Source organism: Myotis daubentonii, chromosome 6, assembly GCF_963259705.1.
Source record: "Myotis daubentonii chromosome 6, mMyoDau2.1, whole genome shotgun sequence".
In the NCBI taxonomy this organism is placed as follows: domain Eukaryota; kingdom Metazoa; phylum Chordata; class Mammalia; order Chiroptera; family Vespertilionidae; genus Myotis; species Myotis daubentonii.
Genome location: NC_081845.1, coordinates 52818789 through 52835593, shown reverse-complemented (window position 1 = coordinate 52835593; position 16805 = coordinate 52818789). Strand labels below are relative to the sequence as shown.

The following is a 16805-nucleotide window of genomic DNA, read 5'->3' as shown; positions in this document are numbered from 1 at the left end:
CAAAACATATTCTCCCACATGGGGGCCTTTTAGAAAATTTATAAATATGTAATAAGTTGATACGGCAGTTGCAAGTTGATGTAGCCGAGGAAGTTGGGTTTGTTTCACTTCCTCACCAGCCAAGGGCGCAGACTTCCCCTCCGGGGGCTGGACCCTACGGGCACCTTGGGTTCTTGCAGGTTCTATCCAACCATTCAGGTATTTACCCTCTATATAATAGGGTCTATAAGCTCTCCTCTCCCTGCCCCGACTGGACTGGCATCCTTCCTCAAAGCTCCCAACCCCGGGCTAAGCTGTTTGCTACCACCCAGGCCAGTGTCAGGGCCAGGAACAGCGCTCAGTCATCGTTACCGAGCCAGCGCCCAGCACCAAGTCTAGAACGTGGCTGATGCTCCGCAGAATTTTTGGAAGGAGGACTAAACGAAGACCAGACCTTCTCAGAGCTTACTTTCCCTTTCATTCAAGGAGCTTTTCCCGGGCCGGCCCCCACCTTGGCCGAGGCTCCACCCCTTCCGTAGGGAGGCTCCCGTCTCCTTCCCCGCCAGCCCAGGCCCCGCCCTTCCCCGTCGCCCCGCCCCGAAGGCCACTGGAGTTTGGCGCCAACCGTGGTTTTTCTCCCCTGCGGACGGCGGGAACTAGTTGTGTGCGCCGGGACGTGCTTTGCGTCCGGTCTGATTGGCCAGGGGCGCGCAGTCCCGCCTCCGCGTCCTGGTTGAGCTCTGGCATTGGCAGAGATGCCAGGGAGACCTAGCTGCACCGAAAGGATTCCGGGCTGTGTTGGGCCGGACCGGGTGGGTAAGTTGCCGGCTGGGTCCGTCGGTCCAGCGCTGCCGGGGAAGAGGCTGCCTGGGAGGTCGTACCCCGAGCGGAGGCCGGCGGCGTGTCGGGAGCCAGGGACTCGGAGAGAGCGGCGGAGTCGGGGAGGGGTGGGTGCGCCTGATGTCCGGGGCCCGCCGGGAGCCCGGTTCCCGTCGCCCTCGGTTGCAGCTTCTGGGCTCGCGTTCGCGTCCCTCTTGTCCCTGGGGAAGGGTCCAGGCTGGTGCTGGGGCGAGCGTAAGTAGGAGTTGCGCTTTCGACCGCCCCTTTCCCGCCCCGCCGCCCCCCGAGCCCCCCAAAAAGCCACAAGCTCGTTTGGGGTTGTACTCTTACAGGCTTTCCGATGGGAGTCTTTGGAGGAATGGGTCTTCCTGAGCGCCTATTGGGGTGATCATTGATGGGGTCGTGAGAATTTTCTTGATCTCCACAGCGTCTAGAACCGTGACACACAGTAGGCCCTAACTCAGATGTTAATGTGGAATTTGCAGAATTTCAGGATAAATGGTTCAGGGATCCATTTGTTGGCGTTGACTCTGATTCTTCCCTGGTCTTTCCTAGGTTCTTTGCTCATCTTTTCCATTCTTTCCAGCTCCAGCTCCAAACCTTTCCCTCCCCTCAAAGCCCCTTTCTCATCTCACTCAGTGTCTCTTTGGAGAGGGACAGAGACATTCAGGGCAAGAATTACCCCCTCCCTGACTCCAGTTATCTTCCAACGTTTCTTGCCATTTTACAAGGAGATGGCCCCCTTTCAAAAAAAAAAAAAAAATTAGGCTCTTCTCCCTGATATTCTTGATTTTGTCATCTGGCTTTAGAGAGAGCTGGGATCCAATCCCAGATCTGCCACTTACCAGCTCTTTTACTTTAGGGTAAGTTTCTTAATCATCTGTATCTGTTTACTCATCTGTAAAAGGGAAAATTAATAGTAGTGCACATCTCATAGGACTTGTGCAGGATTTAAAGTATTTTAATAATGTATTTGGAACATTTAGATCAGTGTCTGGCTGATCTAAATGTAGGGTTCAGTATGTGTAGTGTTTGTTATTTTCTCCTTACATATTCTTCATGGATTTTGCTATACTTAGATTTAGCCTTTTCCATGAGCCTCAAAATTCAAAATACACTCTTCCTCTCAGGCTTTTTCTTATTTTTCTCTACAAATGCTTATTGCATTACCTCTTTTAATTATTTTATTCTTATTTATTTTTTATTGACTTCAGAGAGGAAAGGAGAAGGAAAGAGAGGTAGAAACATCAATGATGAGAGAGAATCATTGATCCGCTGCCTCCTGCATGTCCCCCACTGGGGATCAAGCCCACAACGCAGTTGAACCTGGGACCCTTCAGTTCACAGGCTGACGCTCTATCCACTAAGCCAAACAGGTTAGGGCTAGAGTTAAATTTCTGAAGTGCACATTTGATCATGATACTCCCCTGCTTTAAAAACCTTTGGTGGTTCCCCATTCCCTGCTGGATATAGTCTTTTTTTTTTTTTTTTGGTATAGCAAAGGTGGAAATTTATTGAAGAATAAGCACAGACTCCCACGTGGGGAGGGGGAAAGAGTCCCCTGTAGTCTTTTTTTAAAATACATTTTTATTGATTCCAGAGGGGAAAGGAGAGGGAGAGCGAGAGAGAAACATCAATGATGAGAGAGAATCATTGATCAGCTGCCTCTTGCACACACCCCCACTGGGGATCGAGCGCATAATCTGGGCATGTGCCCTGACAGGGTATTGAACCATGACCTCCTGGTTCATAGGTCGATGTTCAACCACTGAACCACACCAGCCAGGCAAAGTCCAAGTATTTTTTTTAATATATTTTTTTATTTTATTGATTTTTTACAGAGAGGAAGGGAGAGAGACAGAGTTAGAAACATTGATGAGAGAGAAACATCGATCAGCTGCCTCCTGCACATCCCCCACTGGGGATGTGCCCGCAACCCAGGTACATGCCCTTGACTGGAATCGAACCCGGGACCCTTCAGTCCGCAGGCCGACGCTTTATCCACCGAGCCAAACCAGTTTTGGCAAAGTCCAAGTATTTTAATTGTGTAATATATCATCTGACTTTTTAGAACCTTATTTATTACATTCTAACCTTGTGGATATTCACATCGAGACTTGTTCATGAGCTCATAGATGGATGTGGGGAGATGCTGTCAGGAATTGTGTTTGCAAACAGGAACTCAGTTTCACTGAACCTTGCAATTTTGGAGACCTTGGAATGATTAATGATGGGCTAGAAAGGAAGGCGACAGGTATTATAGCAAAGTAAGGAGTTTGGAATTGATTCAGTAGACATTGGGAAGTAATGGATAGTTTTTTTTAGCAGGAAGTGATATGAGCAGGATTGCTTTAGAAGAAGTAACCCAACAGTTGTATGTAGCATGTATTTGGAGAGAGGACATACTTAGATAGCTATAATGGGAAACAAATTCAAATGGCAGAATGAGGGTTAATGGGAGAAACATTGCAGAGGAGCATCAGTAGGATATTAAGGAATGCTGATGCTACGCAAAGAAGTAGAGGGTTTGGGAGGTGACAGATGTTGATGGAAAGATGATCTTTGGTTTTGGATTTGGTGAGCTTGGACTTAAGGGACTGTGTTTACTTTATTAACTTTAGCAACTTATTGCTGACTTTGGTTTGAATTTTAGTATAGACAGTTTCTAATTTTCATGTAATCTGAGGGAACAGCAGAGGAGCCTATAAATCCAAATGGGTATCCCTACTTTTTGTGGCAGTACTTGCTCTTTTTTCCTTCCCCCTTTTTGTTTTGTTGTAGAAAAGATATTGATGTCCAGGACTTCCTTTCATCTCCTTAGGAAGAAAGTATTCAAATACGTTTTTATAGGTGTTCCATAGCGTTTAGAGCCAAAGAGGTGTTATTGAAATTGTAATAACCACAGCTCTGTGAAATCCTTTCTGTGAGCGTTTCGTGGTAAATAAGATTGTAAAATAATAAATTTGTGTTAAGTCACTGAGTTTGTGGTTAATTTGTTAGAGCAGCATTAGGAAACTAATACACTCAGTCATGCTGTCCAATTTTCATCTACTCAATAGCCACATATGGATAGTAGTTGCCATATTAGACAACTCAAATATGGAACATTGTTATCATTGTAGAAAATTCTTTTGGACAGCACTGGTCTAAAATTGTAGTTCTCAAAGTGTGGTCCATGGAGCAGCAGCATAACCTGGAGCTATTTATTTTTATGTGTTTTATTTTTTATTTTAAAATATATTTTTGATTATAGAGAGGAAGGAAGAGTGAGAGAGAGAAACACCAGTGATGAGAGAGAATCATTGATCAGCTGCTGCTTGCACACCCTGCACTGGGGATCAAGCTCACAACCTGGGCATGTGCCCTGACCGGTAATTGAACCATGACCTGTTTCACAGGTCCACTCTCAGCCTCTGAGCCAGACCATCATGGTTGTTTTGGATTCTTTTGTGGCTTTCAGTCTTGCCACATTAAATATTTCCATACATAACATTTTTGTAACAACATGCTTGTATATCTGCCAAACAAATGACTAGATATGAAATTGTTGGGTCAAAGAATATTTTCTTTTAAAAACTTGATAACTATTATGAAATTGCTTCCATAGAGCTTGTACTAGTATACACTTGAGTGATGTATGAGAGTACCTGTTTTCCCACACCTTTACCAACCTAGTATAGTATCAAACTCTTTGCTGTTTGCCTATCTTACTATCCTATTGGTGAAAACATGTATGTTTGGTGTCCCTAAGACCACCACCAAATATGATGATTTGCTGAGGACTCAGAAGTTACCATATAGTTGTACTTATTTGATATGATAGTTGGCTTATCCTATCTAATAAAAGAGAAACATGGTAATTAGCCGTACGCCCGCTACCCTTCCCATTGGCTAATCAGGGCGATATGCAAATTAACTGCCAGCCACGATGGCGGCCGGCAACCAGGCAGCTTGAAGCGAACATGAGGCTTGCTTGCTTCAGTGACGGAGGACTCCAAAGTTCCCCGCCTGCCTTGCCGACCTCTGAGCTTGCAGTTTGAAACATTGTTACAAATATAGAAGCTAAACAAAACCCCAGACCTGCTTTCAGCCAGCCGGGATCTCAGAGCTGGAGTTGAAACAGTGTTTCGATTATAGAACCCAAACAAACTAGATACCTGCTTTCAGCAGCCGAGGCCTAAGAGCTGGAGCCAAGCCTCAGAGCTAAAGCTGGCCCAGAATAAAAAAGAAAAAAAAAGAAAAAAAGGAGCGGTTGGGAGCTTCAGTCACCCGCCAGCCTGAAAACAGCCCTCAGCCCCTCACCCAGACTGGCCAGGCACCCCAGTGGGGACCCCCACCCTGATCCAGGACACCCTTCAGGGCAAACCAGCCGGCCCCCACCCGTGCACCAGGACTCTATCCTATATAGTAAAAGGGTAATATGCCTCCCAGCACCGGGATCAGCGGAGCCGCGAGGCCTCCCGGCACCAGGATCAGCGTGACGGGGCAGCGCCCAAACCCCACGATTGCCCTGCGGCTCTATGTGTGACAGGGGACGGGGCCACAACCTCCCTATCTGCCCTGCTCTGTTCGTGATGGGAAGGCGCCCCAACCCCCTGATCAGCCCTGCTCTGTGCCTGATAGGGGGGAGCTCCCCAACCCCCTGATCGGCCCTGCTCTGTGGGTGACAGGGTGTGGCGCCCCAAATCCCCTTCCACGGGCCCTGCTCTGTGTGTGGCGGTGTAGGGCCATAACCTCCCCATCGGCCCTGCCTGGAGTGTGACTGGCGGCGCCCCAAACCCTGATCCGCTCTGCTCTGTGGGTGATGGAGAGAGGTGCCCCAACCACCCCCCATGGGCCCTGCTCTGTGTGTGATGGGGTAGAGCCATAACCTCCCCATCGGCCCTGCCCCGAGTGTGACAGGGTGCGGCGCCCCAACCCCCTGATCCGCCCTGCTCTGTGTGTGACAGGGGGCGGTGCCCCAACTCCCCTATCGGCCCTACTCTGTGAGTGACAGGGGCGAGATCCTCAACCCCCTGATCGGCCCTGTTCTGTACGTGACAGGGTACGGGAGCCCCAACCCCCCTGATAGGCCCTGCTCTGTGCGTGACAAGGGGGAGCTCCCCAACCCCCTGATCGACCCTGCTCTGTGCGTAACAGGGTTCAGAGACCCAACCCCCCTGATGGGCCCTGCTCTGTGCGTGACAGGGTTCAGAGACCCAACCCCCCTGATAGGCCCTGCTCTGTGCGTGACCGGGTTCAGAGACCCAACCCCCCTGATAGGCCCTGCTCTGTGAGTGACAGGGTTCAGAGACCCAACCCCCCTGATAGGCCCTGCTCTGTGCGTGACAAGGGGGAGCTCCCCAACCCCCTGATCGACCCTGCTCTGTGCGTAACAGGGTTCAGAGACCCAACCCCCCTGATGGGTCCTGCTCTGTGCGTAACAGGGTTCAGAGACCCAACCCCCCTGATGGGCCCTGCTCTGTGCGTGACAGGGGGCAGCGCCCCAACCCCCTGATTGGCCCTGCTCTGTGCGTGATGGGGTGGCGCCGCAACCTCCCCATCGACCCTGCCTTGAGTGTGACAGGGGGCGGCGTCCCAATCCCCCAATTGGTCCTACCCTGAGCGTGACTGAGGGTGGCATCGCAGCCTCCCGACCCGCCTGCTCTGTGCATGATAGGGGGCGGCGCCCCAACTTCCCAATCGGCCCTGCTCTGAGCCCGACCAGGGGCTGCACCTAGGGATTGGGCCTGCCCGCTGCCACTCGGGAGCTGGCCTAAGCCAGCAGGTCGTTATCTCCCGAGGGTTCCCAGACTGTGAGAGGGCACAGGCCGGGCTGAGGGACCCCCCCCCCCCCCCCCGCAGTGCACAAATTTTTGTGCACCGGGCCTCTAGTCCTATATAATAAAAGCCTAATATGCTAAGTGTCTGGTTGTCCCGTCAGCCATTCAACCAATCAAAGTGTAATATGCTAATGATATGCTAAGGCCCCTCAACTGCTTGCTATGACGTGCACTGACCACCAGGGGGCAGACAGTCAAACAGTCATATGATATGCACTGACCACCAGGGGGCAGATGCTCTGTCCGGTAGGTTAGCTTGCTGCTGGGGTCCGGCCAATCGGGACTAAGCAAGATGAGCCAGACAAGCCCTGGAGCCCTCCCACGGTCCCTCCCCAGCTGGCCAACCTAACATGTCCCTCCCTGGCCCTGATCATGCACCGGTGGGGTCCCTTGGCCTGGCCTGCGCCCTCTCGTAATCCAGGCTGAGAAAACCTGCCCCCCCCCCCGAGTGCATGAATTTCGTGCACCAGGGCTCTAATTTGAGTATAAACGTTAATTTGTATTTTGGTCTGTTTTATTAAATTAGCATCATTCACATTGTGACATGGCTTAACCACATCGTCAAGTTTAATATTTTTGTTTTATAATCTTACCTTTTGGAAAATGTTAGGCTTTTTTTTATAATCATGACAGAGAGTGAACTCATTCAGTGTGAGTGTGTCCCAATTTGAAAGTTGCTTTTTAACTTAAAGCTAGGTTTAGTCTTTGAATTATGTTGTTTTTTTAACAGTAGAAAATCTTTATGTGTAATACTTTAGATGGCAACTATCAAAAGGAAATAGGATCATGGCAGCAGATGATGAAAGTGGTGATGGAACAAGTTTATTTGATGTCTTCTCGGGTAAGCGCTTATTGTAATTGTTTTTCTAAATTTATCTAATTACAAAATCATTTATTTGTTCTCATTGAAAATACCAATTATCAACTTTTTCTCTCCACATATAAATGAATTAATACAATAAAGTGCCTGGCAAATAGGAAGTGCCTAGCAAATGTGAACTTTTAGTCACTGAATTCTTTCAAGCCTCTTAAATGTAATGAATTAGCAACTTTGCAAATGTAAGTCCTAATGATTTTTACTGTTATATCCAAAAAAGTACAAGATAGGTATTTGTTACTCTTGAAGTGAATACTTTCAGTAATTGCAGTGGTGCTTGTTTATTGTTGTTCAGGGGGAAATTGACACTATGAAAGATAATCAAGGCATAGTAGTAAAATAATCTTATAAAATGGAAATATTTTAAGTAATATGTGCAATGTAAACTTCCAGATCCTGATGTAACATTTACTAGTTCTTTTGTCTTAATTGTAATTAATTGTAATTACATTTTTTGAAATTACAAATAAGAGTATATTTATTGACTAGAATTACAATTACTATGCTATAGTTAAAATATCAGTTGTAAAACATGTCTAGTAGAATTCTATTTTTGCTTAAGTATATATTTTTAAAAACTATTATTCATAAATATGGAAAGATTCACATAAAATATGGCCAACATAACTGCTCTGGGTAGTATTATTTTTTTTTTGGTGTTATGTAATTTTGTAGTTTCAAATTTTTATGCTGCTGTATATTTCTCATGATATTTTTTCTTCGAGATATTTTAAACCAACAGAAAAATTGAAAGTATAATATAATCAACACTTTTACTTTTTACGTCTATTCACAAATGGTTAACTTTGCTACATCTGCAACTCTTATTATTGTGAAGGACAAACTACATTGTTAATCCCATTTGCTGGAAATAGCTGTTTTTATTTCTACATATTACTCTTTCACAAGTCCCTGTCTACATACATATATTTTTCAGTAGCTACAGTCCCAGTGTGTATTTTATTTTTTACCACTTAACATGATTTCATGAAACATTTTATTTATTTAACATTTTCATAATTGTGTTTTTATTATATTTGTTTGGAAATAATTTCAAGGTTACAGAAAAATTGCAAGAATAAGAACATAAAAAAACCATTTACCGTCCTAACCAGTTTGGCTCAGTGGATAGAGCATCAGCCTGCGGACTGAAAGGTCCCAGGTTCGATTCCAGTCAAGAGCATGTACCTTGGTTGCGGGCACATCCCCAGTAGGAGGTGTGCAGGAGGCAGCTGATCCATGTTTCTCTCTCATCGATGTTTCTAACTCTCTATCCTTCTCCCTTCCTCTCTGTAAAATATCAATAAAATGTATTTTTAAGAAAACAAAATACCATTTACCTAGTTTCTTCCAAATTTGCCTTCTATTAATATTTTATACCAGTGGCTTTATTGCTGTGTACATACTCTCTATTTTTTTTATATATATTTTTTTTTATTCAGAGAAGAAGGGAGAGGGAGAGAGAAACAGAAACATCAAGATGAGAGAGAATCATTGATCTGCTGCCTCTTGCACACCCTCTACTGGGGATCGAGCCCACATCCTGGGCATGTGCCCTTGACCTGAATCAAACTCAGGACCCTTCAGTCTGTAGGCTGAAGCTCTATCCACTGAGCCAAACCAGCTAGGGCCATACTCTATAAATACACATACACACAATTTTTCCTGACCCATTTGAGATTAAGTTATATGTATTATGGTCTTTATTCCCAAATATTTCATTGTGTATTTTGTAAGAAAAAGTTGGTTTTATTGCATAATAACAGCAAAATATCAATTTCAGTAAATTCTACACTGATAACAATACTCAATCTGCAATTTTTATTCTGATAACACAATAATGTCCTTTATTATTGTGATTGGATTTATATCTGTTATATTAATATTTTAGTTTGTCTCCATGATTTTTTTCTTTCTGACTTTCATGCTTCTTTCAAATATTTGAATATATTTTAGAATTCCATTCTAATTCATGTATTAGTTTCTTGGCTATACCTCTGTATTATTTTTAGTGGTTGCATAAGGATTTGTAGTATGCATCTTTAACATTTGCAGTCTACTTACTAGTATTGTACTTTTTCATATAAGATGTAATCTTGTACTTATAGTTGCATTTAATCTCCATCCATCCCCTATGTTAAAGATGTCATAAACCCCACAATACAATGCTATAACTTTTATTTTAAATTGTTCTATGTGTCTTAAAGAAATTAAGAGGAATTAAAATAAATTAAGAGCAAATAGTTAATCTTTAAGTTTACTAATTTTACCATTTCTAGTCTTAGTATTATTTTCTTCTCCATTCTCTCTTTTTTCTTTTGGGAATCCAGATATATAATATGTGAGAACTTTTTCTTTTTTTAAATTTATTTTTTATAGACTTTATTGGGGTGACATTGGTTAATAAAATTACATAGGTTTCAGGCGTACAATTCTACAATACATCATCTGTATATTGTATTGTGTGTTCACCACCTCAAGTCAAGTCTCCTTCCATCATTTATCCCCCTTTTACCCTCTTCTATCACCCCTCACCCCACTGAGAACTTTTGATACTGTCTTGTAGGATATTAAGACTGTTTTGTTTTTCTTTTCCTCTTGGTTCTTCAGATTGGGTAATTTTTATTGATTTTTCTTTCTTTAAGTTCACTGGCTCTTCTGTCAAAAGCACATTCAATGAATTCTTTTACATTGGATATTATAGTTTTCTGTTTTAGGACTTTTAATTTGATTCTTTTGATTCTATTTCTCTACCAAGATTTCCTATGTAGTAATTTTGGATTGCATTCTGGATATTGTAAATGCTATGTTTATAGAGACATTGGATTCTGCTATATTTATTTCTCTGAAGAGTTCCTTGTTTTAAATTTTAGCATGTATTTAACCTGACTGAACTATCTGCCTTCCCTGTGGTGGGTAGCAGCTGAAATCTCTGATCAGATCTTTTAGTTTTAGCTGGACTTTTTGCAGTTTCAATCTTTACCATGTAGTTTGGGGGTCTCTCAGAGATTTGGGCACAATTTGGGGAATCCCCTCTATTACTTTCTAGTTGCTGTTACCACTTCTGAAATTTTTTCTCTGATTCTTCAACCTGTTAGGACTAGAGTTTTCCATCTGAGTTTTCACTGCGCAGTGTGGCTCCAACTAGGTAGGACCTGTTCTTCCACAAAAAATTGTAATAGAAGGGGGATAGGGAACTCACACAGTGCTGTTTTCTTTAAAGTATTATCTCCCTTCTAGTTATTTCATGTTTTGGGTTGCTCTTTAGTTCTTCAGTTCTTCAGATAGCTTTTTTTTTTAATGAGGTATAATTTGCATATGACATATTAATTTCAGGTGTACGCAGTAATGATTTGCTATTTGCATATATTGCAAAATGATACCAAATAAGTTTAGTGGTAGAGCATTTGAATTATGGTGATGGAATTTTTTAATAAAAATTTCATAATAAAAAAAAGTATGCCCTGCATCCTCTCTGATTAGTTTCTCCTGAAAAAGAAAATGGAAAAAAAGTCAATCACGAGAGGAGAAATCAAAATACGTATTACAAAACATTCAGGCTATACTTTCATTAGGAAAGGGAAAAGGCTCGAGATGGAAAGATTTCTTCACTCTAGGTTGCATTTGGAAAAGTAGTGGTCTGATAGACACTACTTTGCTATTACTGAAATTGGAACCTTCTCCCTAGTATGTTTTGAAAGTGAGTTTTTAAGTATACTTCTGAGGTAATAGAGTCATAAACCTATGTGCTAAGATCTTCCTGTTTATAAGGCTGAATAAACTGTAAAATAATTATTTTTTGTTGCAGTGCTAATAAGGTCTCTTTCTTTTCCTGGCTCCTCAAAGTAGGAATGGAAAAAACTTCCCTAGGAAAACTTTTCATAGTAGAGAATAGAAATAAAGACACAGTGATAACTAAAAAAAAAAAAAAAAAAAAAAAAAAAAAAAAAAAAAAAGCTCCTCTAAGTGAAATAAATTAGTTTTAACTAGTCTTTAATTTAATTTTCTTGCAGCTTCTCCTCTTAAAAATAATGATGAAGGTTCTCTGGACATATACGCTGGGTTGGACAGTGCTGTTTCTGGTATGTAAATCTATGCTCTCTATATAAAAGCCTAAGCAACAGTTCAACTGGTCGCTATGACGCGCACTGACCACCAGGAGGCAGACGCTCAATGCAGGAGCTGCCCCCTGGTGGTCAGATAGCTTCCACAGCTGGATGCTGCTCAGCTGACCGCTGGGCGCCAGATGCCCGGGTAACAGGCTGGCAAGTGCAGCTGCTGTGGCACGCGCCTCTCCCACCGACACTCCCCATGTGCGCCCCTCTCCCATCTGGACCAGGACTGGCATCAGGACCGACCGGGAGCAAGCCCGTGGCCCCTTCTCAGTCATGGGTGCACCGGTATCGCCCTAGGACGGGTGCATGGAGACTGCAGCGGAATGGCAGCGAGCCTACTGAGTGGCAGTGGAGCCGGGATGAACGGAAGTGGCGCGGCACCCGGCCCTGGCTCGGGCTCCTCCCTGGCTGCCTGCCCCTTCTCACACTACTACATCCCTCAGGGGATGTTGGACTGCGGGTTTCAGCCAGATCCCCACAGGCCACGCCCAGGGACCCCCCACCGGTACACGGAATAGTTTCATTTTGTTTGGTCAGTCTATTGAAAGTGTTTATTTTGTTATTAATTTCTAGAATAACTCATAGATCCTGAACAATCTGCCCATTTTTTTGAAATGATTAACACTTAGGTAATTGTATTCTTGCCCAAAGCTTGATCAGTAAAACAACTTAGTGCTCAGGTTTGTTACTCATCTAGGTCTCAGATTTAACTACATTGTGCAAAAATATTTTGTACCATTGAAAAGCAACTGATGGTCTTGTCTGTACATATTACTATTCATACTATAACAGGTTACATGATACTAGGACTTTTGAAAAGGATAGTTACTATAAATATTTTTAAATATATCAGTAAGATTGTGATATGCAGAGAGCCTCATGACCTATCCAAATTGGAAACCTTTTCCATGATCAAATATCTAAGGCTTTGAACACATATCACCCTCATACCTGATGTGTTGACATAGCATTTTAGGTAAATTGCTTTTCCAACTCTAATCTGTCAAATCATTATAAATATGGATGAAATGCAGGAGATGGAGAAATGTATAGTTCATTGAGTTGTGATAGACACAACATCCAAAATTTTAAACACATTTCTTTCTTCTTCACCTTTATTGAGTTGTACTTGACATAAAATTAAGATTAATGAGTACATGTGTTGATTTGATACATTTGTGTATTGCAAAATGATTACCACCATAGAATTAGCTAGCACCTGCATCACATTACATGATTACTGTCTTTTTTTGTGGTGAGAACATTTAAGATTCTCTTAGCAACTTTCAATTATGTAATACAGTGTTATTAACTCTAATGACTATGCTGTATATTAGCTCACCAGAACTTATTCATCTTACACTGGAAGTTTGTACTTTGGTCAACATATCTTTTTCCTCACCCAACCTCCAGCTAACCACTGTTCTAGTTTCTGTTTCTGTGCATTTGGCTTTTTTAGATTCCACATGGAAGTGATATCATACAGTGTGTCTTTTTCTGGTTTATTTCACTTACTATACTGCCTTCAAGGTCCATGTTGTCATAAATGACAGAATGTCCTTCTTTCTCATGACTGAATAATAATTCCATTGTGTTGTACACACGCACACATATCTTTTTTATCCATTCATCCACTGTTGGACACTTCCGTTTTTTCTATATCTTGCCTATTGTGAATAATGCCAAAGTGAACATACAGAGTGCAGACATCTCTGTAAGGTCCTGTTTTCACTTCTATATATTTTTATTGATTTCAGAGAGGAAGAGATAGGGAGAGAGAGAAATATCAGTGACGAGAGAGAATCATTGATCAGCTGCCTCCTGAATGCCCTCCACTGGGGATTGAGCCCAAAACCCAGGCATGTGCCCCGACCAGGAATCAAACTGACCTCCTGGTTTCTGGGTCTATGCTCAACCACTGAAGTACACCAGCCGTTATATATTTTGGGTATTAAACCTTTTATCAGATAAGTAATTTGCAAATATTTTCTTCCATTGGGTAGGTTGCCTTTTCATTTTGTTGAAGGTTTCTTTTGCTGTGCAGGAGCTTTTTAATTTGATGTAGTCCCACCTGTTTATTTTTGCTTTCATTGTGTTTGTTTTTAGTGTCAAATCCAGAAAAATCATTACCTCCTGTCTTTTCACCCCCTAGGAGATTTATGGTTTCAGGTCTTACATTCAAGTCTTTATACATTTTTAGTTGAATATTTGCATATGGTGTAAGATAGGGATCCAGTTGTTTTTTGTTGTTTTTTTAAAAAATATATTTTTATTGATTTCAGAGAGGAAGGGAGAGGGAGAGAGAAAGAGAAACATCAACAATGAGAGAGAATCATCAATCGGCTGCCTCCTGCACGCCCCCCACTAGGGATTGAGTCCACAACCTGGGCATGTGCCCTTGACTGGAATCGAACCTAGGACCCTTCAGTCCACAGGCTGACGCTCTATCCACTGAGCCAAACCAGCTAGGACAGGGATCCAGTTTTATTCTTTTGCATGTGGTTGTTCAGTTTTGAACGGAACAGGCTCTTTATTGAAGAGACTAACTTTCTCCATTGTATATTCTTGGCTTCTTTGTTATAAATTAATTGACTATATGTGTGAGAGTTTATTTCTGCGCTTTCTGTTTTGTTCCTTGCTCTATATGTCAGTTTTTATGCCAATACATATAGTTTTGATCACTGTAGGTGTGTACTATTGTTTGAAATCAGAAATTGTGATACTTTCAGCTTTATCTTTTGTAAGATTGCTTTAGCTATTTGTAGTCTTTGTAGTTGTATTTCTGTGAAAAATGACATTGGAATTTTTATGGTATTGCATTGACTCTTGAAAGACTTATTTTAATATAAGGTGTTTTTTTTGTTTGTTTGTTTTAGATAGTTCTTCCAAGTCCTGTGAACCATCCAGAAATTGTTTGGATTTGTATGAAGAAATTCTTACTGAAGAAGGAACTGCAAAGGAGGCAACATATAATGATGTATGGGTTGCCAGAATTATTAAAGACAGTTATTTTACACTTTTATAGCTCTTTACACTCATTCACTTATTTTTGGACAAACATTCTGTGTTTAGGAAGGAATTCTTAGGCTAAAAGAATATTTAAGTCAGTTTCTGTCTTTAGATCTGCTCTTTAAATAATGTTTTCTGAATGCTTGTCTAAATTTAGTTATAATTTTGTTTGATTAAATTTAAGTGTCTAAGTGTCTAAATATATAAAACATCAATCATCAGTGTGATATAACATTTTATCTTTTCATGATTTGTGCTAAGCTATAAGATGTCCTCAGACTTAAATTAGAAATTTTTTTCTACCTTATTTGAATTTAAGGTTTGGAGAGTGAATCTGAAACCAAACAAAAATACATTATTGGTAGGGTCAACTTTATTTATTTTTAAATTTTTATTGAATTCATTGGGGGTAACATTGGCTAATAAAATTCTTTTTTTTTTTTTAAATATATTTTATTGATTTTTAACGGAGAGGAAGGGAGAGAGATAGAGAGTCAGAAACATCGATGAGAGAGAAACATCGATCAGCTGCCTCCTGCACATCTCCCACTGGGGATGTGCCCGCAACCCAGGTACATGCCCTTGACCGGAATCGAACCTGGGACCTTTCAGTCCGCAGGCCGACGCTCTATCCACTGAGCCAAACCGGTTCCGGCAGGCTAATAAAATTATATAGGTTTCAAGTGTACAGTTTTATAATGCATCATCTATATATTGTATTCTGTGTTCACCATCCAAATTTAAGTCTCTCTTCATCACCATTTATTCTCCCTTTACCCTCTTCCACCTACCCGACGCCCTTCTCCTCTTGTAATCACCATACTGTTGTCTGTGTTTAAATCCAACTTTAAAACCAGTAATCTTACTAAATCCCTGTGAGCAGAACTAGATAGACCTCATCTCCCCTTTTTAGTGGTTGATTTATAAAATTTTAAATATTTTGAAATGTTGTTTAAAGCTAAGAAAATAGTTTAGAATGATGCTTAAATTAATCTTCTTATATATTACAGTTGCAAATAAAATATGGAAAATGTCAGCTACAAATGAAAGAACTGATGAAAAAGTTTAAGGAAATACAGACACAGGTACTATTATAATGAATATTTTATTTTTTGTCCTATTAACTTTTAAAATAAAAAAATTGGTTAGAAATTAAAATTCTAAAGTGTTGGCATTTTATAAGGAAATTTTCTTCTTAGTATTAAATGAAATAGAAAATCTGTCAAAACATGCATAATTTCCTATACAACTGATGTAGGAAAACTGCTTGATTTGTTAAATGACGTTTACATAAAAGATCTGTTAGCTCGTTACCAGTTAAATAATAGAAAATTTGTAGAGATGAGATTAGTTGGTTTAAAAGAGAACGGTTTGATGAGTAAAGATTTAGAATGGCTTTTGGGGAAAATGGTGATGCTCTTAATATTTTTGCCAACGTGATTTTGTGATCATGCTGCAAAAATCAGGAATTTCGTGTTTTGTTCCTATTTTTATTTTTTAGTAATATTTCTCTTTTCTGTTTCACCCAAGAACCAGTCAATTCTAGATTCATTCTTTGTTCATCTGAGAATTAGTATATTGTTGCACATTAAAGCTAAGTTGTTAAATATAACCTAATTTTTATCATTTTTATTTTTAGTTTTCAAGATAATGGCCCTGGGAGAACTTTTTTTATTTGTGTTTTTTTTTCCATTTTGATTCTTATTTTAAGTAGTTTCACTTTAAATGACTTTCTCTGGTGCCATTTATCTTCTCTGAATCTCAGCTGCCCCATCTGTATGATGAGCATAATAGCACTTCTCATAGGACTTTCTTGAGAATTATATAAGACTAGGGGCCCGGTGCACGAAATTCGTGCACTGGGTGTGTGTGTGGGGGGGAGTGTCCCTCAGCCCAGCCTGCCCCCTCTCACATACTGGGAGCCCTCAGCCGTTGACCCCCATCACCCTCCAATCACAGGATTGGCCCCTTGCCCAGGCCTGACGCCTCTGGCCTAGGCGTCCGGCCCGGGCAGTGGGGACCTGCAGCTGCAGCGGCCCCACGATCGTGGGCTTCGCTTTAAGCCCAGGCAAGGGACCCCTAGCTCCTGGGACTGCCAGCTTCAACCATGCCCAGCTCCCATCGCTGGCTCCACCCCTACTTCCTGCTATCACTGGCCAGGGC

The 16805-nt window shown here is 41.7% G+C and overlaps 1 protein-coding gene across 10 annotated transcripts in view; it reads left to right on the top strand.

Moving 5' to 3' along the window:
• Positions 1-702: 702 nt before the first annotated feature.
• Positions 703-16805, top strand: part of CASP8AP2 (caspase 8 associated protein 2) — a 35934-nt gene continuing 19831 nt past the window's right edge. For 2 of the 10 annotated variants that reach the window (XM_059700961.1, XM_059700962.1), the window contains exons 1-5: positions 731-926; positions 7400-7482; positions 11532-11600; positions 14510-14610; positions 15653-15727. In XM_059700961.1, coding sequence (XP_059556944.1) covers positions 7428-7482; positions 11532-11600; positions 14510-14610; positions 15653-15727 — 300 coding nt within the window. In that variant the 5' untranslated portion in view covers positions 731-926; positions 7400-7427. Of the gene's footprint in view, positions 1054-7399; positions 7483-11531; positions 11601-14509; positions 14611-15652; positions 15728-16805 lie in introns of all 10 variants that reach the window. The other 8 variants (XM_059700952.1, XM_059700955.1, XM_059700953.1 and 5 more) reach the window with 7 other exon arrangements.